Genomic DNA, 27,541 nt, shown 5'->3' with positions numbered 1-27,541 from the left:
TCGTAAGTACAGGAGATATTATAAGTAGAATTTTGTAAACGATATAAATTTATTAAGGGTGAGCTGTGTGTTTAATAGAAAATATTGTTAGGACAAGTTGTATAATATTGTATCCTAGGAAAATTTTGTTCTTCTCTTGTTAATTTAAAATTTAGTGCTTGACAATAATGTATTTTAGTGTGCCATTTGCCACCGAGGTAGACACCTCATTTGCAAATAAAGAGATTTGAACTGATTTGATATAGTACAGTAGGATTATACAAAGAAGTTCATAGTCACTACCATGTATGACATCAGTCTATGTCTTAATTTTGCTCTATTTGAAAGTGGAAACCACTAATCCTGATGTAATCTTGGAAAATATTAAAGATAAGAAGCAGATGATGGCTTTTTTCCTAACTTTTGATGATTCCACTTCATTTTCAGGTAATACTGTCCTGGAAGTTACGATGGCGGCAAAGAATATGTGTTGTAGTGTTTTATTAAAATGTTCTCATATCCTGAAATATTTGAATCTGAATGCAAGCTATCATGTACATGAATATTCTTACAAGTGTTCCTTTGAGACTACAGCTAAAAGGAGCATGAAAATCAAAGCATAAACCACAATTTGATACATCAGGTCATTGAAATGCACTGCACTGTCACATACAAAATATTGAAATATGCATACCAAGCAAGTTACAGCTCCTCTGGACAAGAACCATAGGAAATATGAGCTGCCAAATATAGAATATGAGTATACGTAAGGACAGGAATCCCCATGCAGATTAGACAAAATGCGGCTGAATACTGTACATTGGCTAGCAAAATCGTTCAGTAATTTTTCTTCTTCTTCTTCAAGCGCCATATCCGGTTGCCCAGACGTCGGTGATTACTCTGGAGAAAGTTTTTCTGTCTTCTGCTAGTCGGAAGAGTCTCTCAGTTGTCTCAACACCGGTCCACTGCTTGATGTTGTGTAACCATCTTATCTCTGGTCTGCCAACTTGCCGTTTGCCCTCTATTTTATCCTGAAGAATGAGTTTTATGAGGCCATATTTGTTTCTTCTTAATATGTGGCCTAGATAAGCTGTTTTGCGAACTTTTATAGTTGTTATTAGTTCTTGTTTTGTCCTAGCTCTCCTTAGGACTTCATCGTTTGTATTTATATCTGTCCAGGGTATTCTAAGCATTCTTCTGTGCAACCACATTTCAAAGGCTGCAAATCGTTTGATACTTGTGGCTTTTAAGGTCCATGTTTCTGCTCGAAATGACAGTACTGACCAGATGTATCACTTCATTAATCTCTGTCTGAGCTTCAGATTTAGATGATTATTACGGAACAAAGAGCTCATCCTGCGAAATGCAGCTCTAGCGTTCTCAATTCTGCATCTGATTTCCTTTTCTGGATCCATACTGTCTGTTATTATGCTGCCGAGGTACTTGAACTGGTGGACTTGTTCTATTTTACGGTTGTTTAATGACAAGGTGACATTTGCATTACTATTTCTGCTAAATACCATTAACTTAGTTTTTGCTACATTTATATTGAGACCATACTGTAAACCTTTGACATGGATTGTGTTCAGGAGTTCTTGAAGGCCTTCTATAGTGTTGCACAGAATCAGAGTGTCATTGTATATCTAATATTAATGATCAAAACACCATTTACTTTCACACCCAGTTCAACATCATGCAAAGCTTATTTAAAAATGATGTCAGAATAGATATTAAAAAGGAGCGGCGAGAGTATACAACCTTGGCGTACCCCCCTTCTGATTTTCACATCTGAAGTTTTGGTTTGGTTGATTTTGACTGTTGCTTGTTGGCCCCAGTAGAGATTCTGTATGATGCGTATGTCTTTTCCATCGAGATGTTTTCGTTGGAGAATCTCTATCAATTTTTCATGTTTCACTCTATCAAAAGCTTTCTCATAGTCAATGAAACATGCAAATACATCTTTGTGTAGTTGGCGGCATTTTTGGAGCAGGACATTGACGCAGAATAAGGCTTCTCGTGTACCAAAGGCATTTCTGAAACCCATTTGGTTGTCATCCAAGTCTATTTCACACTTTGTTCCAATGCGTGTGTGTATTATACGTAAGAATGCTTTTAACATATGACTCATCAGACTTATGAGACGGTAGTCACTGCATTTCTTTGGATGAGACTTTTTAGGTATTATGATGAATGTCGATTGCAACCAGTCCTCTGGGATTATTCCAGTATCATAAATTGTATTGAAAAGTTTAGCAATTTGGTCAACATTCTCTTCAGTTATTAGTTTTAGAACCTCAGCTGGTATCTGGTCTGGACCTACTGCTTTACCATTAGGTGATATTGCGAGGGAATGTAATACTTCTTCTTTTGTTATTTTTGGACCTTTTGCATTGTGTAAGTACTCAATTTCACACCTGTCATCACTGAACAATTCATTTATGTATTCTGTCCAGTTGTGTATGATTTTTTGTTCATCTAGGACGGGTTTGCTGGTGTCATCAAAGAGAGTCATTGGCATCTGTTTTCTGTGAAGCCCAGCTCTCTTTTTTACTTTCTTGTATAACTTGAAACTATCATGGTCTTTATTTAGTTTTTCTATTTCTTCACAGTTCATTGTCATCCATCTTTCCTTGGCTAATTTGATTTCCTTCTTAATCTCCCTTTGTGTCTGTCGGTAGCTGTCTTCTCTGCCCTTTTCTTGTCTTCTCCGTTCCATTAGATCAAGTATTTCATCAGTCATCCATCTCTGCTTCTTTTGCCTTGTTGATGTAAGATGATCCTTACAGACTTTTAACAGTGTATCATGTAATATTTTCCATTGATATTCTGTACTGTTGTCACTGTTGTTGCTATTGTTGGTTTGCATTTTGTTGTTCAGGTCTTGTATTACTGCTTTTTTAATTGTACCATCTCGCAATTTGGTAACATCAAACTTGTTAGATACTTGCTTTGATGTGGTGGTTTTTAATTTCAATCTGATACTAATGGCACATGGTCGGACCCAATATCTGCTCCAGGATACGTTGTTGCTCGTTTGACAATATATCTAAATCTTTTGTTAACCAGAATATAATCAATCTGATTCCTGATTGGTCTTCCTGTTCCTTTTTCTAGTGGTGAAATCCATGTGTAGAGGCGCCGTTTATGAAGTTTGAACCAAGTGTTACAAGCAACTAGATCTTGCTCTTGGCAGAACTGGAATAGTCTGTCACCTCTTTGGTTAGCTGAACCCAATCCATATTTTTCCACTAAGTCAGTCCTTCTACTTTGCCCAATTTTGGCATTGAAATCTGCTGATATTATTATTATGTGAGTGCTGTTGAGTTCTTTACACATCTTATTCAGCATTTTATAGAAATCATCAATGTCACTGTCATGTTTTGTGTCCGCTGTTGGAGCATATACTTGTATAATGCTTACATTAAAGGCCTGACTCTCCCCGGTATGCACTAGCCTTGCGTCTTGGCTGGTGTGCTAAGTCCCAACTGACGAGCCTAACTTAGCACACAAGGGCGAAACGCAGGCCACCAAGAATGAGTTAGCTGGAAAATTTATAATGTCCAATAACGGACCATTTATATTGGTATTATAAATTTACTCATTTGGGACAAATATTTTAGGTTCCCTATGGGAATCAACATCTACATCAATTCATGGCCAGGCAGGCATCAATTTTTGAAAATGAGACATAGCTCTCATAGTGCATTGGCACTGCTGGTGGCTTCAAGTAGCCTATGCAGTGGCCTCCCCGGTATGGACTAGCCTTGCGTCTTGGGCGGTGTGCTAAGTCCCAACTGATGAGCCTAACTTAGCACACGAGGGCGAAACGCAGGCAACCAAGAATGAGTTAGCTGGAAAATTTATAATGTCCAATAACGGACCATTTATATTGGTATTATAAATTTACTCATTCGGGACAAATATTTTAGGTTCCCTATGGGAATCAACATCTACATCAATTCATGGCCAGGCAGGCATCAATTTTTGAAAATGAGACATAGCTCTCATAGTGCATTGGCACTGCTGGTGGCTTCAAGTAGCCTATGCAGTGGCCTCCCCGGTATGCACTAGCCTTGCGTCTTGGGTGGTGTGCTAAGTCCCAACTGACGAGCCTAACTTAGCACACGAGGGCGAAACGCAGGCAACGAAGAATGAGTTAGCTGGAAAATTTATAATACCCAATAACGGATCATTTATATTGGTATTATAAATTTACTCATTCGGGACAAATATTTTAGGTTCCCTATGGGAATCAACATCTACATCAATTCCATGTAGCTATATGTAGTTGATTTTTAATTATGTTAAACCGGGGGATTCTTAGCACCCCTTGCCCACTTAAGGGCTGCACGGGATTAGGGGCCTTTAATTTATTCTTTCTCTCCATAGTAACTTTCTGGGAATATTGTCACTGGGATGGTTTCCCGTTTAAATACTGGAAATAAAGCACTATAATTCCATGTTGTTTTTGCACTGCAATGAACTAATCACGATTATCGATCTTTATTCTTTCTTGCAGCACCTTCCTGTTTATGCCAAGTCATTTCAACGACTTTTCAAAGTTTTGCAAAACTGTCTTCTTTTTATTTGTCATATTGTGCCATTAGAGTAGTGAATAAGACCCGAGCGATACTCCAGGAGGGCAGCATTGTGGAGGATCATATACTCATGATGGCTTTGTCCAGATTTTGTTAGCATCAGCCAAGTAACCTTCAGGAAATTTTGTTCCAGTCTTCTTTTGTGGTGATGGATAATACGAGGAGCCACTGCCACATAATGCTGGACTGCTTACTGAACTCTTCTTATCTTCTAGCTGGATCATCTCCACAATCACACTCAATATCACCTTCATCAGTGAATCCTTCATGTACCATAAGAGTTACATACTCGTCAACAAGAACGTCTAGGGGCCGATGACCTTCGATGTTAGGTCCCTTTAAACAAGCATCATCATCATCATCATCATCATCATCATCATCAAGAACGTCTTCATCAAAGAGCTGTGCCGTGTCTACTCCTTTCATTGCACTCCATTACAACCCTCGCCCTCCAGCAGTCCATAGCATGTCAAATTGCACCAAATATGGTTTCTGATGTTCTGAAACATAAATAAACTGATTCCGTCAGTGAAAACAGTTGGGTACCATTCCTTGTTACATTCCACTGGGATGTGATACTGATGTCTCAGACCGCACCAACGTTTGTAAAATGGTAAACTCGTAGTCTAGTCTACCAATGATTGTTAAATATCACAAACCTCTTTAACAGGAAAGAAAGGAAAAGCTAATAGCAGGACTCAAGAGTATTGAGAACAAAAATGTGCATCCAAAAAGAACTAGTCATAAGCACTCTCTAGCGTGCTTAAATCAATAATAAGAGATAATTATACCGTAATATGTTTTCTACACCTATAATGAAACCTTATTCCATGCATCCTATTACCAAATGTCCGGCTCCATAGCTAAGTGGTTAGCGTGCTGGCCTTTAGTCACAGGAGTCCCGGGTTCGATTCCCGATGGGGTCGGGAATTTTAACCTTCATTGGTTAATTTCGCTGGCACGGGGGCTGGTTTTATGTGTCATCTTCATCATCATTTCATCCTCATCATGACGTGCAGGTTACCTATGGGTGTCAAGTTAAATTGAAATAATAAATATGGTGGTTCAACCTATACAATACAAATGAATAAGAGATGTAGAGATTACATTCTTACTAATTAAAAGTGGAAATGGTACCGGTTTCAACCCCAGTCAGGGTCATCATCAGCTGATTATAACGCGAAAAACAATGCATAGGCAAGAAAGAAGTTAACGGTCAAGTCCACACAAGATCAGTTGAAGAGGCGATATAAAAATGACGGGGTAGGCACTGTAAAATTCAGAAGTAGAATGTAAGTCACTCAAAAGAAGCAATGCGCAATTTTCTGAGCAGCAGCACGGCACACGCAATGTTCGGCATTGTCCCACAATGTTTATGAAAAGCACAGAACAGTTAAATGAGTTAGCTTGCACACACTGTCAGGCACAAAGTCATTTAACTCATTTAACTGTTCTCTGCTTTTCATAAACATTGTGGTAAAATGCCAAACATTGCGTAAGCCGTGCTGCTGCTCAGAAAATTGCGCATTGCTTCTTTTGAGTGACTTACATTCTACTACTTCTGAATTTTACAGTGCCTACCCCCGTCATTTTTATATCACCTCTTCAACTGATCTTTTGTAGACTTCACCGTTAACTTCTTTCTTCCCTATGCATTGTTTTTCGTGTTATTATCGGCTGATGATGACCCTGACTGGGGTCGAAACTGGTACCATTTCCACTTTTAATTAAATAACAATGTAATCTCTTATTCATATGTATTGAATAGGTTGAACCACCATATTTATTATTTCAAAATAACTGTGATACTTTTCAATACGGAACAATGAAATTTTTATCTTTAAATACGGGTGTCAAATCAAAAGACCTGCACCTGGCGAGCCGAACTTGTCCTCAGACACTCCAGGCACTAAAAGCCATACGCCATTTCAGTTCATATCATTACCAAATGATCTTAAAACTACCTAACTAATCAGAAGACACACACTCATTCATTCTTCAACCACTCAGTTAGCTGTCCTCAGCAGCTAGTCTCAGCATGCAATTTCACATCTTGATGATGAGCTTATTTTTCTAACATCAGCTGGCAGGGAATTCCACCATCTGGTGCTGGCTACCAAAAAACACTCATCTTTATTTATGTGGTGTGCAAGGAAGGAACTCAAATGGAACAAAGGTGGATGTAAAAGAAATGTAGAGTGGCTGGTTTCTAGGCAACAATCTAAACACCATTGATAAAATGTGTAGCTGCTGATATTTATTAGACTACAGCCATGAGAGAGCCAGAGTGTACAGAGTGACATGAACATCATACCTAATATTACAAACAAATTGCAGGTGAGAGTTCAGTGTTCATTGAACTTTACGTGTCTGCCCCCTTGTCATGTTAACTAAAATATCACAATAATCAAGACTAGGGAGAACCAGCGTCTGTATTAGTATGGCCCTTACCTCATACGGAATTATATCTCCATGTCTTTTAATTGATTGCCTGTCTATGGCATTTAGTATACGAGCATTTTGTTGTGCATATACACTGAGTCATCTGAGTTGTCATTCTTAACATGTTCTATTGTTTCACCTAAATCTAAAGTCTCACAGTTGTGATATATAAAAGAACGTCAGCAGGGAGATGGAGCATTTTATTTCCCATCAAAAATGGTACATCATAAGTATACCAAAAATTAGGAGCCACTGAATTTAGTTTCCCCTTTAAGCCTTCTCAGTTACTGTTACCTGCTGTCAATGGTAATTCAAATAAAACTAAAACAGGGCTGGATTGAAATTTAGTAATTGCATCTTCTCTATCATAGTGTGAATTTCTATAGCTTCAATAGTTCTGCTGAAGTCAAGGATAAGTACAGTGAGCAGTTGTTTGTCCATAGCACTTCTGATGTCCTCACTAACATTCAAAAGTGGAGGCACAGAAGTGTGACCTTCTTAAAAGGTATTCCAGAAACTGGTCATATACTAAATGTTCAAACACTTTAGAAAGTGCAGGGATTATGGAGAGAGGAATATATATATATAATCGTATGGCCTCAGCTACCGTGTGCAGACATTTCAATTTGACGCCATCTGGCTGTCTGCTGGTCAATTTCGACGTACCGTTTTACTCTAGGCCCACTAGATGACAGACCGAGTAAACCGAAACTCTCTTGGGCGTCTGTGGCTGAGATTTAATGAATTTTGTCGGGTAAACACCAAATGTGTCACCAGAGATCTTTTACATGCCAACATCGTACGACATGGAGTGTCGAATGGACTTTTTTCCCGCCCTTCAAAAATCCGACTACCTCTGCCGGGTTTGAACCCGCTATCTTGGGATCCGGAGGCCGACACTCTACCGCTGATCCACATTCATTGATCCATATTCATTGACATGCCCCACAACGGGCGACTTAAACACACTCTACAGTGTGCTAGCAGCAGTGCCAGACCTGTAGCTCAGATCTTTTCAAACAGAACAAAGATGGCCTAGGCCACCATAGCTCAATTGGTAGAGCAACTGACGCGAAATCGGGAGGTTGTGGGTTCGGATCCCTCTGGTGTCCGGCTGGCCATTTTTGTTCTGTACTTAACATCTCTTCAACACGTACTACATGTACGTAACACGACCTAATACGTTGAAAGTCTGTTTTGATTAGAATGTGGTCGTGAAAACTCAATGGAGAGAGGATGATATTCAAAGAGTGACTGTGGGTCTGAACTTTTAGGAACTGGTATAATATTAGCTATTTTCTAGGCAAGAGGAAACATTGTATTTAGGAAATAATTTAGAATGTACACACATATTCACATATTCTTAACAAGTCTACAGTAACAATTGAAATAAACATAGCTTTTACTGCTACCTCATTTAAAATTTAAACTTTTCCAGTTTGCGTTTGGGGTAATAATTCAGGAATAATAATGTTGGTGCCATCTGGAAGCAGGTGTCTATCTTGTATCCACACATTTTGCATGCCTCATCAAATGAATGAACTGACAATCAGCTAGAAAAATATCCAGGAAAGTGCCAATTGCTACAATCAATTCTTGAAGATAGCAGCTGACCAGGGATCTGAATCAGCACCGACCATACTACTAGTTTATCAACAAATGCATACAAATATGTGAACTGAGCAAGGTTACATGTGCTTCACAGTCCCTCAATCCACAGCACAGCCTCTGGAGTTGCCACCACCAAGTCTTCTTCACTGCCATGATAGGCCCAAACCTTGCAGTTGAAGATAATGTGGTGAATGGTTTGGCATAGAGCTGCACATGCACAGTCTTGAGTAGGCAGCTTGTTCCCTTTGTGTAGTGCATATCTGAACCTGCCATGGCCCGTTCTGATTCTGTTCAGGGAAGTCCAGGTCTTCCAACGTAGCTGAAATACACTTGCAATTTAGCACCTGACAAGATGATAATGCAGGTGGACTTCTCTTGCTATTCCCCATCAAACTTTTCATTATTCAAGATATTTAAAATTCCTGGCAACCACATCAGCAGCATCACGCAGTGTTGGATTATGTCACTGTAGCCTCTGAAAATGTAAAAGTGGCAGGTCCCTAATCCCTATGTGAAAGTCCACGAGAACTTTTGGAATTCACTTATAAGGACAGCAGAACTGCACAAATCAGATGGCATTATATCCCTTAACAGTCAACTGGAGTGACTGAAGTGCACTTTGTAGTGTTCAGTTGGGTGTCAGCAAGCCTTATGTAATGACTCTTCAACAAAACACATGCACATGAGTACACCAAACCCGAGGTTGAAGATTGCAGGGTGGTTGCTAAAGATCCCCAGGTTATTCCATATAATTTATGGAAAATGCTGTTATGAGTCCTCAATTTCTGAAACTATACTTTGGGTTCCAATTTTGATGAAGGACTCTGCTGCTGAAACTGATGATGAGTTTTATGTTTGCCATTTTATTATTGAAATGAAAGCAACACTAGGTTCAAGTTGGCGATTTATGATGTAAGTATCCAACTTAGATAAGTTATTGGTCAGCTTATAGGAGCTATGGGCTGACAGCTTTCTGCCTCGTTGGTTGGTTTTCTAGGTTTCAAAGCAGAAAGAATCTTTGCCTTCTTAATGACCAGTCAACAGTACGTCGATAGGGAATTTTGCCATAGTTTAGCACTTACTAGTACATAAATCAGAAAGTGAATCCAGGAGCATTTAGAGTCAATGTCTAAAAACATGAAGGAACGTGCAGAATCAGATGTGGGAGATATGAGTCATTTTCAGGTTGTGCAGCTGTTGTCGAAGGTACCTGGTATGTTTCTTATCATGTGATACTCTAGTTACAGTAAAATACCAGTATAACAAAATTTTGGGGACCTCTGAAATTAATTTGTTATACTGAAATTTTGTTATACTGAAATAAGTCAATTCGTAAGAACTCACCTAGTATTATATCCATTAGTTATGGTTGTTTTTAGGGGCAGAACTACAAGGTCATCTGCCCTGTTATATCAGCTGCAGGATCTATATAACTTCAAAATACCATTATAATAATAAGAGTTACAGTACTGACAGATGTTTTCAGAAAATCTATTTTTACATTGTACCAGCAAGTCTACACACACTGTTCCAGAACATCATTTTTTGAAAAAGTCTGTGATTTTCTTCTGAACAGATCCAGACACAAAAGCTCATTCCAAATAGTCACCAACCACTGCACATGAATTTAAAACAGATTCTGGCACATCACTTCGTGACACGAGAAAATCTTGAAGGCTACGTGCCATGTTCGTTGCCTGCTGAAGAGTCAAGCTCTGTCGATCACAATCATTTTGGGGGTTGCCTTCCTCTTCCTCCTCATCGCATGGATCTCTATCATTCATAATGTCCTCCACAATTTCCTCATTTGTGATTTCTTTGTGGACTATTACATCACTATCTACATTGATGCAGTCGGTAAGACTTACTGTAGATGGCACATCCAATGTTGTACACAAACGCTTCCAATTCTCCTCGGTTTCCACATCATCCAACACTTCACTTTCTGCAACGTCTTCTGTAAAAACCACTCCAGCTTTTCTAACGCAGTTTGTGATGATGTCTGCATTCAGGGATTTCCATGCAGCATTAAACATCTGCATTGCTTCCAATATATTGATGTTAATGGCTCTACTCGTGGCAACGTTGCACAGCATTCGACGGACTACACGAGCTCGGTAATGCCGCTGTACTGCATGAATTATACCCTGATCCACCGGCTGCAGCATTAAAGTTGTATTTGGAGGCAAAAATAAAACTTTTACATGCTCCAAATGGCGAGACACACAATTATGAGAAGAGCAATTGTCCAATAATAGAAGAATTTTCCTCTTTTTGGCCTTCATCCAACGTTCCAAGTCCAACAACCACTCTTTGTATAGCACAGATGTCATCCATGCCTTAGAATTGTGCCTGTATTCACAGGGCAGATGTTGCACCCCCTTGAAGCACCTTGGCTTCCCAAATTTCCCAATTATGAGAGGCTTCAGTTTGTCCGTCCCTGTGGAATTGGTGCACAAAAGAGCCGTGATACGTTCTTTTGAACGTTTGCCCCCAAAACACTTATTTCCCTTAAAATCAAGGGTTTTGTTTGGCATTAGTTTATAAAATAAAGCAGTTTCATCTGCATTATAAATGTCTGCCGGCGAATATTCTTTCAAGGCATCCTTTAGAGTCTCCAGCCGCCATGAAGACGCAACTTCCTTCGGGGCATCGTTAGCTTCACCATTTATAATTTTGTGGGATATGCCATATCTCTCCCGGAACCTATGAAGCCAACCAGCACTACCCATAAACTCAGGTGACCCAAGCGAACGTGCGAAAGATCGCGCACGCTCACATAACAGTGGGCCATTTATTGGAATGTTTTTACTCCGCATTTCCACAAACCACGTATAGACGGCTTGGTCCACCTCCTTGTAGTCGGCTGTCCTGATCTTCTTACGCTGTGGACCTAGGGCATCAGCATCAATGTTTTCCTCTATCTTACTTTTCTGTTTTAAAAATGTAGAAAGTGTTGACGGGCTAATGCCATACTTCTTCGCTACATCTCCTTTCTTTCCGCCTTTCTCTACTTTTGCAAGTATTTTACGTTTTTCATTCAACGAAAACTGCTGTCGCTTCTGCTTATCCATTTGCGATGATATGTACGGTACTTATTTATTTAACGAAATGCACACGAACTTTGCAAGTTTAATGATATAACCTTAACAGCAAGAAGAAGTAGTTCTCCAAGAGGGAAAGAGAAAACAAGCAGAAATCAGCCTGGATTTTTATTCATCTGATTGACCGCAGCTGGACCGGTCCAAATAATGACATGAGAAGTCAAAGAGAATGTGAGAAGTGCTTTGAATAGGCTTTGCGAATTAAATACGAAGAAGAAACATGCAATGCATCCGTCGCGTTCATTGGTGGATTACAAACATCGCGATCCTACTCAGCCAATAGTGTGACGTCTTACATTGGTTGATGGGCCAAGCCTATTGGTTGCGCAAAGCGTAGCGTTCATTGGTGGATTGCAAACTTGGTGCTCCTACTCAGCTAATAGAGTGACGTCTTACATTGGATGACGGGCAAAGCATATTTATTTATTTAATAGCGTACAAATGTGCATTAAAAGAAAAAATACATTAAACTTTAGCATATTCTAGTGAAGATTTTGTTCTCTTGTTGCACTTGCTGAAATTATAGCGATCGCAATGTTTATCACACAATGTAGGGACGGTTCATGAAAGTCTGATCGCCGGCATAGACTATGGTGAAACTCATGTACCGCCAGCCTATTCAAAGCACTTCTCACGTCATTATTTGGACCGGTCCATCTGCGGTCAATCATAGCATCAGCTGAATAAAAATCCAGGCTGATTTCTGCTTGTTTTCTCTTTCTCTCTTGGAGAACTACTACTCGCTGCGTATGTGAAAGCTGCATTCTTATTTTCAAATCTTCCCGTAAAAAAGTTTCTTTGGATAATTCATACGCAAGTCGTGATGGTGACATCATGGAGATGCCCAGTATTCGTTTCCGAAATCGGGCCTTTACATTTTCAATAGTTCGAAGGTTGGACACCGTTAGTCTTTCCCAAATAAGTTCTATACCATATGTGAGAACTGGGCGAAGCGTATTGGTTACACAAAATACACCTTCTCGATCGCGTACAGTGCATGTATGGAAAATGGCAATCAAATCGTCTGAATAACGAAATAATGTAACAAGAAAAATGTTGGTCATAAAACAGGATGAATTTTGGTTTTAATTTGAGAAAATATGGTCAAAATGGTAATGAAAAGAGCTCAATTTTAATTCATTAAACTGAAACTACGAAATTCGTTAAAATGAAATATTTTAACATACAACAAATAGGGAAAAAGGAAGGGAGCAAAAAAATTATTCGTTATTCTGAAAATTTCGTTATACTGGTGTTCGTTACAGCGGAATTCTACTGTATATTAATGATGTGAGAAGCGATTCAGTTTGGTGTCACTTCAGAATGTTTTCTGCATACTGGTGGACTTCCCTGCAGATGACCTAGATGTTATGCCCTTTAAACAACAAGCAACAATCTAGATCATTTTTCCAATTTTGTAAGATGACTTCATCTGTCTTTCTTAAAGTGGGTAATGGCCATTTTTTCAACTGAGTTGTCCATTTTTGCTTGCAAGACAAGTCAAAACTCGACAAATTTTGGATTGTTATATCACGGTCCCCACTTCGTTGGAAGTGTTGGTACAGTATTTCACTTTCATCGTTCCATCCCGGAATATATTCTTTACAGTATCCTCATGGCATAAACCCTTTAGCCGTTGTTCACACACTTACACAGAAAACTCAGTCCAGTCATCTTTCTGGATGTTCCATCTGACATGTGGTGTTCATTGTATGACAGGGACCGTAATACGTCCAGGCCTGTATTCGCTGTGAGAATAGGCACCTAAGACTTTTCCCACAACGTTTATGAGATAGCACTTGCATTGCAGCTAACAATACGTAAGTCACGATTTGGATCCTTGACCCCTGCATTGGACCTGAAAGTACCTTGATCTTTAGCATCAAAATCTACATGAAGATTGTTCTCCATAGCCCATTCTCAAAGCATGCTATCACTTGTGTCTTTGTCAGAGTACAGTCAATTTTTATGATGACTGTTGAAGTTGCCTATGTAAATTGCAGTGTTCTGCAGTGTGTTTGACATAATTAGGCCAGTGTTTTGGGTGGCTTGTAAACATTTGTGAAAGTGAAGCCATGCGATACTGTATAAGTGTACGTATATTTGCATCCACATTTTCAGAAATCAGTGAGGTCTCATCTACATTGTTCCGGACATACGTAGCAACTCAATACATCTCGTGGTAAGTTGCTCCATGTGTGGTATACACTGTAATTTATATTGTATTTCAGAAATGTTCTTCACTGGAAGCATGCCATTCCTGAATGATGACAATATCAATGTCCAGCATTAATTTTGACAGGTAGACACATTTTGCCCTTTTATCATTTTAAACGTTAAGTTAGAGGAGTGGAATGATTGGCCTAATGTTTCTCATTAATGAGCTCTGAAAAGAACTGAGTTTACTACTTTGATATGTCATTGTAAGCAATTGCCAGGAAATCCTATGAATAGTCTGGCTGCCTGTATTGTTGTTGATCATTCTGCACCATCCAGTGATAGGCATTGAATACGGGCATAACTTTAAGCTTAGTGCATCAGCAACCTTACCCAAAACAAAGTTCATCTGAGATCTGCTGACAAGTGACACTCAACAGTCATAACAAACACCTTTACTGCCTCTTACTCTGACAGCGGCAGTAGACAATAGAACTTCATATTGCTGAAAGCTTCCCTTGACAGTCCAGTGTGGCTGACTCACTGTCTTATTCTGTGTGGAGGGATTGGTTGCAAATCCTGCTGTTTTCCAGTGAGCACCTCCTTTTTCTATGTTTACTATGTTGCTGATGAACTAAGCAAGGTCACTTAGAGTCATGCATTTGAAAATAGTACTTTTTTTTTGCTACTGGCTTTATGTCGCACCGACAAAGAGAGGTCTTATGGTGATGAAGGGAGAGGAAAGGCCTACGAGTTTGAAGGAAGCAGCCATGGCCTTAATTAAGGTACAGCCCAAACACTGCCTAGTGTGAAAATGGGAAACCACAGAAAACCATCTTCAGGGCTGCCGACAGTGGGATTCGAACCAACTATCTCCTGGATGCAAGCTCACAGCTGCACGCCTCTAACCGCATGGCCAACTCGCCCAATAAAATAGTACAATTTAAAGAGAATGAGGGCTATTACATCACCCATATGATCAAGAAGTAGAAGTTAATGCCTGAGGAATCCCTTGTTGCTATATCAGTTTCATTTGATTGGATTTAGTAAATGTTGCTTTGTGGAACGACAAACGCTCAAGACTCTGACAACTGCTCTCTTAAAATTTAACCGAACATTGTAAACAAGGACATGCTTCACCTAAACTATTATATTCCCACTGCTTCCGGAAACATATACCGATTATGTCCGTGGTAAGTGAACATTTCCATGTAACTGAGTTTTCCCCTCTAAAGTTTGTCTAGCATTGAGATTACTCAATAGTTTTTTATTCAGTAACTTCACATCCTTTGATAATTCTGATCAGACTATAGGTACTGAAAATAACTTATTTGCAAATCCTAAATTAACCTGGTATTATTGCAATGACTGCAGATAAGGTCCATTCAATCATTAAGTTGCCTTTCAGGCAATCAGCTTATGCAGTTCATCTGATATGCAAGACAAGAGGTAATATTAACACTGGATGTCAGTCAATTGTTTTCAATTACCAAGAGAGAAATGTAACATGGAGGTGCATGAAATCTGCAAGTGAATCCCGGAATTTTGGGAATGAAGCCATTGGTAACTAACTATTGTAACTGGGGATTGTAGACTGCTGATTTATCAAGGAAGGTGGAATTAATTTAACCCAACTGCTTCGGGTTCAATGCTCCCAAGTGCTTGGTTAGAAATTAGATTTAAATTGCCCTCAACAATAAACCACCCCAACAGAAATACTGTACACCATTGTGAAATAAATATCATAAATTATTATTATTCATTCTCTTTAAACTATACATGTACAATTTAGGGGAGGTAGATGGAGAACGTACACAGGAATCCCTCCATCCCCACACGTACGTTTACATAAATTCTACTGAATATTTACGTATGTGTAAACAATTTAAAATTTACATATTTATACTCCAAACACTGTGCACTTAAAATAATTATTATCTCGATTTATGCTTTACATATTAGAGTAGGAATACCCGGCCTTTCATACCGTCACTCATACCTCTTTGTACACACTCATTCACAACCACACCCACACCCACACGCATACATTCGACTGTACTTGCACACGTCATTCTTAATTCTAATTTATACCTGTTATATACATCACATATGGGATTCTATTTATATATATATTTTCATTACTGTGTGGAGAAGGTGAAGAAGAGAAAGTAATTCCCTTTCAAGTGGTAGAAGGTTCCAGAGATGAGCAGACCCTGCCTAAAATTCATTTCAATATGAGGAAGTTCTAGTGAAGGAGGGGGGGGGGGAGGGCAGGTCAGGACACAACAGTAACTCCTTAGCCTCTGTTAACAGAGTGAAAATTATACTGCAGGGAGAGATTTGTGTTGCCTGTCAGGGATTTCTTAAGGAAGGCTCAATGTATTTGTTTAATTAACAAGTTCACTGATGGCAATAACCTGGCTGTGTTCGTTTATTATACTTTCTGCTCGACGATGAACACTTTTTAATTTTCTCATATATTCTGTTGTTGTTGGGAGCCAAGAAGGAAGACCATATGGTAGTATGTGCCGTACTGTATAAGCCATTCGTAGGGCTTTACTTCTCCCTCCAGAGAAACATCTACAGACAAAACCTACAGAAGTGCTCAATATGCCTTGCACCTGATTTCCTTCACGTGTTTATTCCAATGTAGATTATCTGTAACATGAATACCGAACAGTTTGATGGAGATAGAAGTTGGTAGTTGGATTCCATGTAGAGTAGGCTGGTGCTAGAGTTGTTGTGTAGCTCTGCTTAGTCTTACATATTTACATTTCTTAACATTTATACACATTCCATTTATATCACACCATAGAGCTATACTATCCAGATCCGATTGGAACTGTACCAGATCATCATTATTTTCATGGCTCTGTAAATGACTGTGTCTACAGCATACTATACCATGGTCAATTTATACAGTCCAGTAAGTCAAGAGCATAAATCAGGTACAAGAGGGGCCCTATCACACTATCCTGAATTACTCCAGAAGTAATTGTGTTTTGGTCTGATTTGGCTCCTCTGTGCAAAACATACTGCGTTCGACCCAGCAAGAATGACCTCGGCCATGCCAGCAGTTTACCCTTAATGTCGTAGTTGTCAAGTTTTAACAGACGTCTTTGACGTGACACATGGTCAACATCCTTGCTCCAGTCCAGAGACACCCATCAGCTCAAAAGAGAAATGCCAGTCATCACAAAAAAAATTTAAGTGCTGTGCAAGATTTTCCAGGAATGAAGCCGTGCTGGTTTGAGATCAACAGGTATCTCTCATTGAGAAAATCTAACGTATATAAAACAACTAGACATCCCATACATTTACAGACCCGTGATGTTATCGAATCTGGTTAGTAATCATCTATATTTTCCTTGTCTCCATCTATGAAAACTGGGACTACGTTGGCTTCTTTCCATTACACAGGCACCATCCTGGTATTCATGGAACGACTGAAGAGAGGGCAACAAGGCGGTTGCACAGCTCTTGAAAATTCTTGCTGGCACTCAATCTGGCACGGTCACTGCACGTGGTCTTGTTTACAGAAGGCTATCCTTGACTTCACTTGTTGAGAAATACAGACTGGTTAGAGGGAAGAGAAGTTTTTAAAGTTCCTGATGAAGGTGCCAGCAATTTCTCGTAGTGTCAAGACTCCATATTCTTATTTTTAAATACAGATGGACCTCTGTCGCAACCTTTACTTCATGGAGTTGGTGTTGAGATCATGAATATAAGAATCACAGAACTTTCTGATATATTGTTTAGCCTTCGTTTAGCCAGTCTGTACTTCTCCAACTCACAGTTGATCGTGTTTCTTTTCCGTGTTTAGTACAGGCGGTTCCTCCTTCGAAACCCTTGTGCTGTCCCCTTGGTGATCCATGAGGATTTATGTTTGCTGGTTATATTAACTATTGATGTGGTTTCTTCTATGGATTAGAAGATAATTTTCCCATAGTCTTGCCACATATTCTTTATGTGTACACTGCGCGCGATTTTTGAGGCGAGAACAGGGAGGCAGTTTGATAATAAAGTACATAGATTATTCCAGGTTTTTTTAGGGAAAATTAAAAGCTGTTCTAGTACAGAGTTTAGGAGATGGTTTCATATGGGACAGTGCTGCCCATTGGACACATTGTGATATGTTACTTAGGAAGAGATGAAGTTTTGAGTGTGTTATTCGCGTAATATGCATGGCTTCAAATATTAATTGAGAAAGGAATAAATCATAGAAAGCAGAAAGGTATCTATTGCCAAGGACGTTATTTGGAACAGGGGCAGAATTTCTGGACAACATAATTTCAAGGTTGAAATCAACGATATTATAAATGGCATCAAGATTTTGTTGTACATCTTACACACCCGAGAGAGAGAGAGAGAGAGAGAGAGATTAGTTCATTGTTTATCTCCAGAGATGACTTAAGGGTGTGATAAATTGATTCACTAAGGATATTATGTTTGTTGCATGTCATTTCTATTCAAAGTGCATCGGCTCTTGTCTCCACATCATGAACTCAAGTTGGGTGACACTCTGGCTAGGCCACAATTAAAACACCCCTGCACAGCCGCAGGAATGGGCCTTACAGATAAATAACAGCACATCAGAAAACATTCTGAGTCATAAATTTTGTTGGAGAACTACGTCTCACTTACACATACGATGGTCAGGTCTAAGCTTTCAAGCAATGCGTGGATATTTTGTAACCATCCAGGTCGCATAATACTGCGCACATTGAAGGTGAAAGGTGACAGATATTTATTTACATATAGATTTAAGCACTAAGTCACTAGGTGTATCACTGTCAACTGAAAAGAATGAGCCTGATAATGGCGATATTTCACACTGCCAGCATAACCATGTCCAGGAACTGTTCTTTATTTTTCTGGCATCAGACACTGAAAGCTTTGGGCAGGTTCTTTGACCATTTAGCGAGCAGCTATTACAGTGAACAATTAAATGGTTCCTCTTACTGCTAATTCAGCAAATTGTGCAATATTAACGACCCGGGATCAGTTTGATGTTCTCACTTACGTCAAGCACCAACCACAATAATGGCTGATCAGCTATGCGCAGTCTGACAACACCGCACACATCCCTTCGCTGTGGCCGACCTATGGCTGCCAGCTCCAGGCTTTCAGCACTGCGCCATGACAAACAGCTAGGAGTTCATTTCTCACTTACGAATAGTTTTTCAAATAGAAGGGCTATATGAAGTGATTATAGCACTTTTGGAGTATTGCACTGCAATCTTTACCTCCAAAAATACAATAATAATCTGCCAAGGACCTTCAGGGCTGTAGTGCAAAGGTGTTAGGTTTCAAAATTTATGATCCTGGGATATCAGAATGCAAAGAGCAAAGCAGGCCTTAATGTCAACCTTATTATTGTCAAATGACATGACATCATGTATTCTTTTCTTTTCCTATCTGGGTCCAATAATTGTTCTGTAGTGTAAATATTTGTTTCCCATGCAATGTCAGAAAACAACGGGTCCATAAACTCCTAAAAACACGCTCATTTCCGATAGAGAATCATCGAAATATTTGTCTCTCAGTTCCCCCGACACCCCTAGAGAGCCTGTAAAGTGAGATTAATTGGCTGTTTATCACTATTACTAACCCACAACCCAGTCACTATGTTTTGCTTCTGCACATGGAACTTTCAATATGATTTCACTGTAAGTTTTACCAGATGAACTGTCACTTTCACTGAAACTTTCCTTTTCATTATCATGCTAATTGCCATCACTGTCCTCCAAATCATTTTCGATAACTCAGCAATAGCACTGCAATCACTGGCCTTTACCACACCTGGAACTGTGGCTAGGAGACTGACACCTAATGAATAGTTTGTGCTTTCAGAAGCTACAACTGGGCAATGTATTCTCAGAAGGAGAGCTGTAAATTAGCCACATTCCTGTTCTATTTATAGAAGATCTCAAAAGGGAAACCATTTAAGGGTGATCAAAATATAAACTAGTACATACGCCACAGAGGGCAATATCTCGTCAATTGAGTTGAAGGCCAAGCCAATATTCGTATGAACGTCACATCAAATGAGATGAGTGGATTGTTAACATTGGACAGAATTTCCAAACATAAAAAACATGATCCGACAGTGTAACAGCAATAATGGACCTACCCTGGCCTACCAAGTGATCACTACTCAGCCTCAATGCCTGTACAATACAAGGTGGTTTCTGGTCAGAGCAATCAATCTTCTCAGCCATTATTCTTGGCTTTTTTGACCTGGAAAGCCATCTCACTGTCAGATAGCACCCCAACTGTAATCAAGTAAGCCAAGTGGCCTTTGAACCAGTTTCTGAATCAACGTAATTATACGCAACCAGACTAGAAATCGAAACCTGAGCGTATGGGATATAAGCAGGAATGCAGGACATCAGGCTGGCTGCTTGTCTATCTCACTCTAGGGTCCACTAAATAGCAAAGTACACCAAATCTCTCGAGGATCAAGAGCTGAGTTATCATGGGTTTGGTCGCGTAAACTTCCTGACATTGCACAACACGAAGGATCCACCTTTCAACAGTACAACTACCTGGAAAAGCTTTGAACCTGTGATCTTGGTATCCTGAAGCTGACTTGCACACAGAGGGACCTAGTGTTAGGGGTGTAAAATATAAATTGTACTTACTTCTCCTCGTCTTTGAAATATGGTAGAAGTTGATCAAGTGCAGGTTCTTCTATGATTAGTTCATCCTTCACGTCTGCTGAAGGCTATAAGAAATAAGGAAAGTAAATTAACAAAACTATGGTAAAGAGATAACAAGAATAAAAATGTAAAAGGTGTCCTATATTCCCACAGGAGGTAATATTGGTCAGTGGTAAAATTACCCTATAATTAAATATCCAGAAACAATACCTGCTGAGATTTGGGCCATCTTATCTGTGCCAAGTATGTGTAGCATTCGGTGATATAGACCGTATTTCTGTTCAAATTCATTGTTCATTTGTAATGATTATGTTTGCAGTGCACTGACTGTTATACCAGTACAGTTGATGTTGTGCTGCTAGTGCAGTAATGTATCAGAGCAAAACTGGAGAATATGTAGAGAGTAAATTATTTAAATAGTAACACTGAGTCTTACTATTTCTTGAAGGAAATGGTAGACATGGTAGTCCACTATGGGTTAGCTACAGGCCCGTGTCATGTACACAATACAACATCCACAATTCCACATTCCTTTTGCAGTAATATTCAGCAGGCTATTCTGGTGATTTGCAGACATGGGATCATTTGCAGCAAGAAGAACAGATACAGTAGGGGTTACACAGTCCACATGCTGGAGATGGAGAAGAATGTGTTGTGACATAAACATGTTTCTCCAACAACAAGTTTTGTGAAGAAGTGATGCTACTGGAGATAACCACACACTTGCATGGTCACTTCTGTACAATCAGTTACTTTATCCTTTTCTTTTCCAACATGTGCATGCTCTTCGGCCACCAGACAACTATGTCGAGATTAGAGTTCTGTCACTGGCTCGTAGCTAGGACACTGAAGATCCACAGTTCACAGACAGCATTTTATTTACAGAAGTTGAAGTATTCACAAGAGATGGCATATTAATTTACCAGAACATATCCGTGCAGGTAGACGTAAACTCTCAAGCAATCATGGAGATATGGCATTAGGTTGGCTTCAGTATAAATGTGTCGGCAGGAATCACGTGTGACAGACTCGTAAGACCATAGGTTTTACCACAAACATTAACTGGTGTTGAGTATCATCAATTTCCACACCTACAATGAATTAACAGCTCTATTGGGGAACATTACCCTTGCACAAAGACAACAGACATATTTCATGCACAAAAAGGTAATACCCCAACTTCTATACCTTGTAAAACAGCATCTAACGCAAACATTTCATGGGTGAATGAATAGTTGAGGAGATACCAGTAACACAGTCTCCCCATTCATTTGCCCTGAATCCTTTGGATTTCTGGCTATGAGAACACTACCTACATGGGTGTGAGCCCAACCTATCCACAATTCACGTGACCATACCTGAGTTGAGCCAGGATGATCTCAAGAGTTCACGATTGACTGACAAGAAGGTCTGAAGCATGTGTTAAGGATGCATGGTACCCACATGGAGCACCTCCTTAGTGTCTACATCCACGTAATATACAGATGACAGATTGGCCCATATGTCAACAGCTGACAAAATAAATTTCATTCTTCCACAACAAATTCAGTATTATACCATCAATGTTAAAATTTAAAAAATGGAAATGAACCAACAAGTATTGTATCATGTCATAATTGTAGCATAATGGTTAGCACCACTAGCTGCCCTCTAATTCCTGGTATTGCCAGTGATTTAAGAATGGCAGGAGGGCAGGTACGTGGTGAAAATGGTATATGCAGCTCACCTCCATTGGAGGTGCGCCTGAAAAGATCTGCACCTCCCCGGGGTGAGGACACGAGTTTACCTATAATACAGAAACATGAAAAAGAACACAATAGGTTAAACATAATGAGAGGACAGCACAGAATGAGAGAGCAACAGAAAAAGTCAAGGACAATCCCAACATCCTCACACAATGTCATTTCATCCCAGAATATCATGTCATCTTCATCCTATTGTGTGTCACATGTTTGTTCCTCACCATTACTTGTGTTCACATTGATGAATTTTATCACCAAGCAAACATACACTGGATCTCATATCCCATGCCGATGACTTGCCTACGGTGTCAAAGTTCGTTCTACAAATGATCAGTTGTTGTGAATTTTCCTTCACACAACAAAAGGTTTTATCAACATTTACTAAAGTTACAGCATTTTTATTCAGATTCTAAAGGACACTCTGCTCGCCTCGCAGTCTAGGGATAGCAAGTCTGAATTCCGCCCACAGGCACTGGGGTTTCGTTCCCTGCAAAATCAAGGAATTTTACATTGAACTGAGGACCAGTCTACAAAATCGAGAATAAAGGCCATGTAGAGCAGACATCATCTCATGAACTGCAGGCTTTCCGGGCTCTATCTCCACAGTGAATCTGCTTGCTTTTTGTGTTGGGAACTTCAGTCCAAATAGAAACCATTTTAAAAATACACAACAGCAGAGCTTCAAATAACAAACTATAATAAAATTACACTAATATCTAAACAGCATAACTTCACCATGCTTGAAGCTGGTGATTCTCCTGATTTATCTATAAAAAGATCAGAAAGATGGTAAGAGAGACAAACGAAGCTGGATAAGTGAATTTGTATAGAAGTTGATTCATTTGATAACAAATATGTTTAAAATGTAGGCCTACATAAAAATATTAAGATCACAGGTAGGTTCGTGTATAGATTGCAGTGGGCCTGGCAGAGTGGCATGTAACAGTACTGTATTCACACAGAATCTGGCTTACTGGAAATGTGAATACCTCAGTCAGTTTCATACTGACCTAATCATGGATGAGATTCAGTCACAAAATACATGGAAAAACTTTTTCTGGACAACACCAAAAGACACAGTGCATTGTGTAAACTTTATCTTGCCAGAGAGGGATTTAACAATAATGTTATTGGTTTACATCCCACTAACTACATTTTATTGGATTTTGAAGATGCAAGGTTTCAGAATATTTGTCCTGCAGGAATTCTTACACGTGCCAGTAGATCTACCAACATGAATCTGACTTATGTGAGCACCTTCCAATACCACCGGATTGATCGAGGATCAAAACTGCTAAGTCAGGTTCAGAAGGCCACCACTCTACCGTCTGAGCTATTCAGCCAGCAGCAAGCAGGCCACAGCCCTACTTTGTGCTAGAATTGAGGCTGCAGCAACCTCTGCTCTCCACACCTGCATCCTGTAGCTAATTTCCAATCTTGACGATACTATTGAGATTGGACTCAACAATTGTATGAATTAAGTCATATGCGAGAAGATATTTCACCACGAAGTTTGCCAGAACAAGATTTACCACCAACCGTCTGCTCTGCAATGGGAAATGTAACAAATACTATGTAATGTGGTGCAAACAGCGTAAGAACTCACGAACTCAGTTCTGAAATAATGAGCGATTTATTTTGTGAAATGGCATTGGCTGCAATAAATGTCTCCCTCTCTGTGCCAACATTTGGTTGTGATGAGTGGAACACTATAAGACTGCACAGAGGGACAACAGAGTACCAGTAGGGGCTGAGTAAATGAAACTGTCATAGATTTTAAACAACAATTTCACTTTAAATTACATTATATTCAGCTATAATGGAACATGCAGTACTCTTCCATGGTATTGAAATCTGATGACAAAATGAAAAGAATTTCTTTCAAATAGATCCTCAATACAAATTTTACACTCCATATTGATAAAAGGTGCCAGTATACCTGTCACAGAATTTTCAGTCTGTGGTGTATTTCATACTGAGCCACATGTAACAACGTTTACCGCTCAACCGAACCATAAGACGAACGTAAATAAGGGCGTTGGGAACAATGTTTAAACACTGTACTCTAGTGATATAAATTAATACGAATGAGAGCTTGGGATTGAGAGGCGGCCAGCATTTCTTTCCCTGGCTAAGAATTGTCCTTGCATCATCCGTCAGTTTCAGGTAAAAAATATTTCAACTTGCTAGGAATCAAACCAGGCCCTGTAGGTAGGATGAAGGTATTTTAGATCAGTTATTTTGACAGTTTAAGTTATCCCTGGTAAAAATGGCATGAATAAAATGTTCCAATATCAAAAACTGTCCTCCATTTTCAATAACACTGAATGACATAAAAGGATGCCATCACCAAGAATATCATGGGCATGTTACAACAAGTTACAATGTGCAAGAGATCAGTCATATTACCATCTAGATGTGCCATGCAATGGAAGGAGAAGAAAGTGAAACACCTGCAAAAGTACCTAATAAAAGTTGGAGAATTTGTTTCTTGTTCTGAATCACATAGAATAACCCTGAATGTTCACTAATTAAAAGAGTAGGTTATTAAAAGGTTTAACTTCTGATAAATAATGTTAAGACAGAATTGTTGAACATGAATTAAATTCCAGTCATTATAAATTAATCCGGAAGGATACTTACGAATGATGTACTTGCTATTTCTTCAAGCCCGACCGATTCTTCCTTGACCTTGACTTTCTGGTCCATTTCACTCAGCAACTGAAGTATTTGCATCAGCTGAAGTAGTAAAACATTTCCATAGACTTTCTAATGAAACAAGAAACATATAATATATCACCATCATCATCATTGTTAGGGCCGTAAGTTCATAGACTTATCAAGCAAGGAAGCAAGCCTGTAGCTTTGCATGAGTGTCAGTTTCCTTATAACAGCCACACAACCTCTAGTCATGCATGGAATCCAAATCACATAGGTACATGGCTTTATTTCAAACATAATACATGCACTGGCTGGGACTGAACCATAGGCACATTGGTGAGAAACCTTTGACAATTTTACTGTATTACCAGTGCCCCTCCAAGTCTGAACACTGGTTTGATACAGGTGCCCATGTCACCATATCCTGTGCTAACCTCCTCAATTTCTTCATAAGCATTATAGTATACATCCACTATTTAATCCCCACCCCATATACTTCTCTCAAGTCAGCTGTAAGACTCCTGGGTTTCTCAGCACGCATTCTACCAATCCTTTTTTCTTATTACAAGCTCTTTTATTTTGCACCGACAGAGATATGTCTTATGTCGACGATGGGATAGGAGCAGCTAGGAGTGTGAAGGAAGCTGCCATGGCCTTAATTAAGGAACAGCCTAGTGTGAAAATGGGAACCACCCACATCTTCAGGGCTGCCAACAGTGGAGTTCAAACTCACTATCTCCCAAATGGAAGCTAAGAGCTGCGTGCTCCTAACTGCACAGCCAACTCGCTTTATACCAATCTCTTCTTAAGGTCTTTGCTTAATCCTTCTCCCCTTCCCAACATTATTTACAATCTATTTATTTGTGACCTGAACTTTCAATCTGATGTTTGACACATTTTGGTAACAGCACATTTCGGAGGTCTCTTTAATTGTTCTTTCTGTATCAGCTGTTACCCATGTTTATTCCGTTACAGTGAATGCTGCACAGTAATGTGTTCAAAACATTTGTACAAGTATCTGTATTTGAGGTGAACAATGGTTTTCTACTATTACGTATATTATTTATCAGAAGTATGTGATACTAAGGACTAAATTTTTCAAATTTTAGCTATTGAGTATCAGCTCTAGTTCTTCCTTACGAAGAGTGTCCTAAGACAGTTGGTGTATTTATTTCATCAGAAGGAGGCTCTTGATGTCACACCCTAGTGCTCTTTCGCTCAACTTGGGAAAAGGAAACAACAAATAAATACATGGAGTACCAGTATGTACACCAGGAACAGTCACTGGACTTCCATACACACTAGCTTGTAATCCCATCAGTGTACCATATGGTGGAACATAACCATATAATGTTTGGAGAATGAGTGTTACTGTACAAGTGGTTGTGCAATGAGGTCTACAAAGAGATACCTTATCTAAGAAAATACATGGACTTGGTCTATACTTATGCAGTTATCATGGAAAAAAGGTACGTCTGCCTGCCAAATGAAGAAATGATGTGAATTTCCAAGAGGTCAGAATGAGTGTAAGAAATAAGCGAAGATGCTGCATATCAAGCTTATATGCAAATCAGAAAGGGCACAGGAACAGTAGTTCAATGAGTGCTCTGGTAACTGGTAATATAAACAAGGCACATTTTTCTAATGGAGAAACATATTTACCTAATGATGAATGTTACCTTTTGTGAATTATTTGAAAAGTAGCACAATACTGAAACAAAATACAGCCATTCATCCTGGCCTATTTCTACCCTTTGTGCCACAACAAGATCAGGAAGTCTCACAAAACTGTAAAATTAGTTAGTGGGATGTAAAGCCAATAATATTATAGATGAGGAAGCTAACGGTTTCAACTTATATTTTCTAGTTACAATATTTACTTACTGCTAGTAGCATACTGTCTTGATGGAATTGAATTTGTGGGGTGAGTTACTCCAGTTTGGCTACTGTACATCTGCTGAGCAAAGAGAGGAAAAGACTTCCTCAATATAGCAAAACCAAGTATAATATGAAGATCACATACCACATACAGAGGATTCCATATTGCATGAGCATAAATTAAACAATTTTGTCGTGTGTATCACACAAGAATAAAAACATGGGCAGTTTACACAGTGGATATTAATTACATGTATAAACATACAAATTAATTCCATCAAGGAAATAATGCTACAAATACAAAAAATTAGTGTTACATCCCCTCAGATAATAATACTTAATGTATCCATTTTATTAATAGTATTTTATTTTTTATTTATTTTGCTTCCTTCAAGAGGCAAAGTTATGGTTACTTGCCCACTCTTACACTTAACCCTATCTACTACAGTTATCTGCAGATACATGAATATATAATCTATCGAGTTTCAATGTACCAACACTCTCACATGTATAATAAAATTAAAACAGAACACTGTACATTATCCAAAATGAAATAATACTCCTCAAAAACACACAAAATAAGTACACATATTTCAAAACTATCAAATAGGTCTACACATACAAGAGATACACTCACACAATTAGCTATACAGTGCACAGTTTTCAACAGGTAGTCTCACCATGAATCACGGATTGGTAGGGAATTT

General features: G+C 39.1%; 1 protein-coding gene across 2 annotated transcripts in view; it reads right to left on the bottom strand.

Moving 5' to 3' along the window:
- The window catches only part of LOC136874994 (zinc finger protein 570), a 60,829-nt gene that overhangs the window by 23,337 nt on the left and 9,951 nt on the right, over nt 1-27,541 (bottom strand). Inside the window, exons 2-3 of one of the 2 annotated variants that reach the window (XM_067148706.2) lie at nt 24,939-25,034; nt 20,536-20,618 (exon numbers count right to left, since the gene is read on the bottom strand). In XM_067148706.2, coding sequence (XP_067004807.2) covers nt 20,536-20,618; nt 24,939-25,031 — 176 coding nt within the window. In that variant the 5' untranslated portion in view covers nt 25,032-25,034. Of the gene's footprint in view, nt 1-20,535; nt 20,619-24,938; nt 25,065-27,541 lie in introns of both variants that reach the window. The other variant, XM_067148704.2, reaches the window with a different exon arrangement.

The sequence above is a fragment of the Anabrus simplex genome, chromosome 5, assembly GCF_040414725.1.
Source record: "Anabrus simplex isolate iqAnaSimp1 chromosome 5, ASM4041472v1, whole genome shotgun sequence".
In the NCBI taxonomy this organism is placed as follows: domain Eukaryota; kingdom Metazoa; phylum Arthropoda; class Insecta; order Orthoptera; family Tettigoniidae; genus Anabrus; species Anabrus simplex.
Note: the sequence above shows the minus strand (reverse complement) of the source record. Positions and strands in the feature narration are given on the sequence as shown.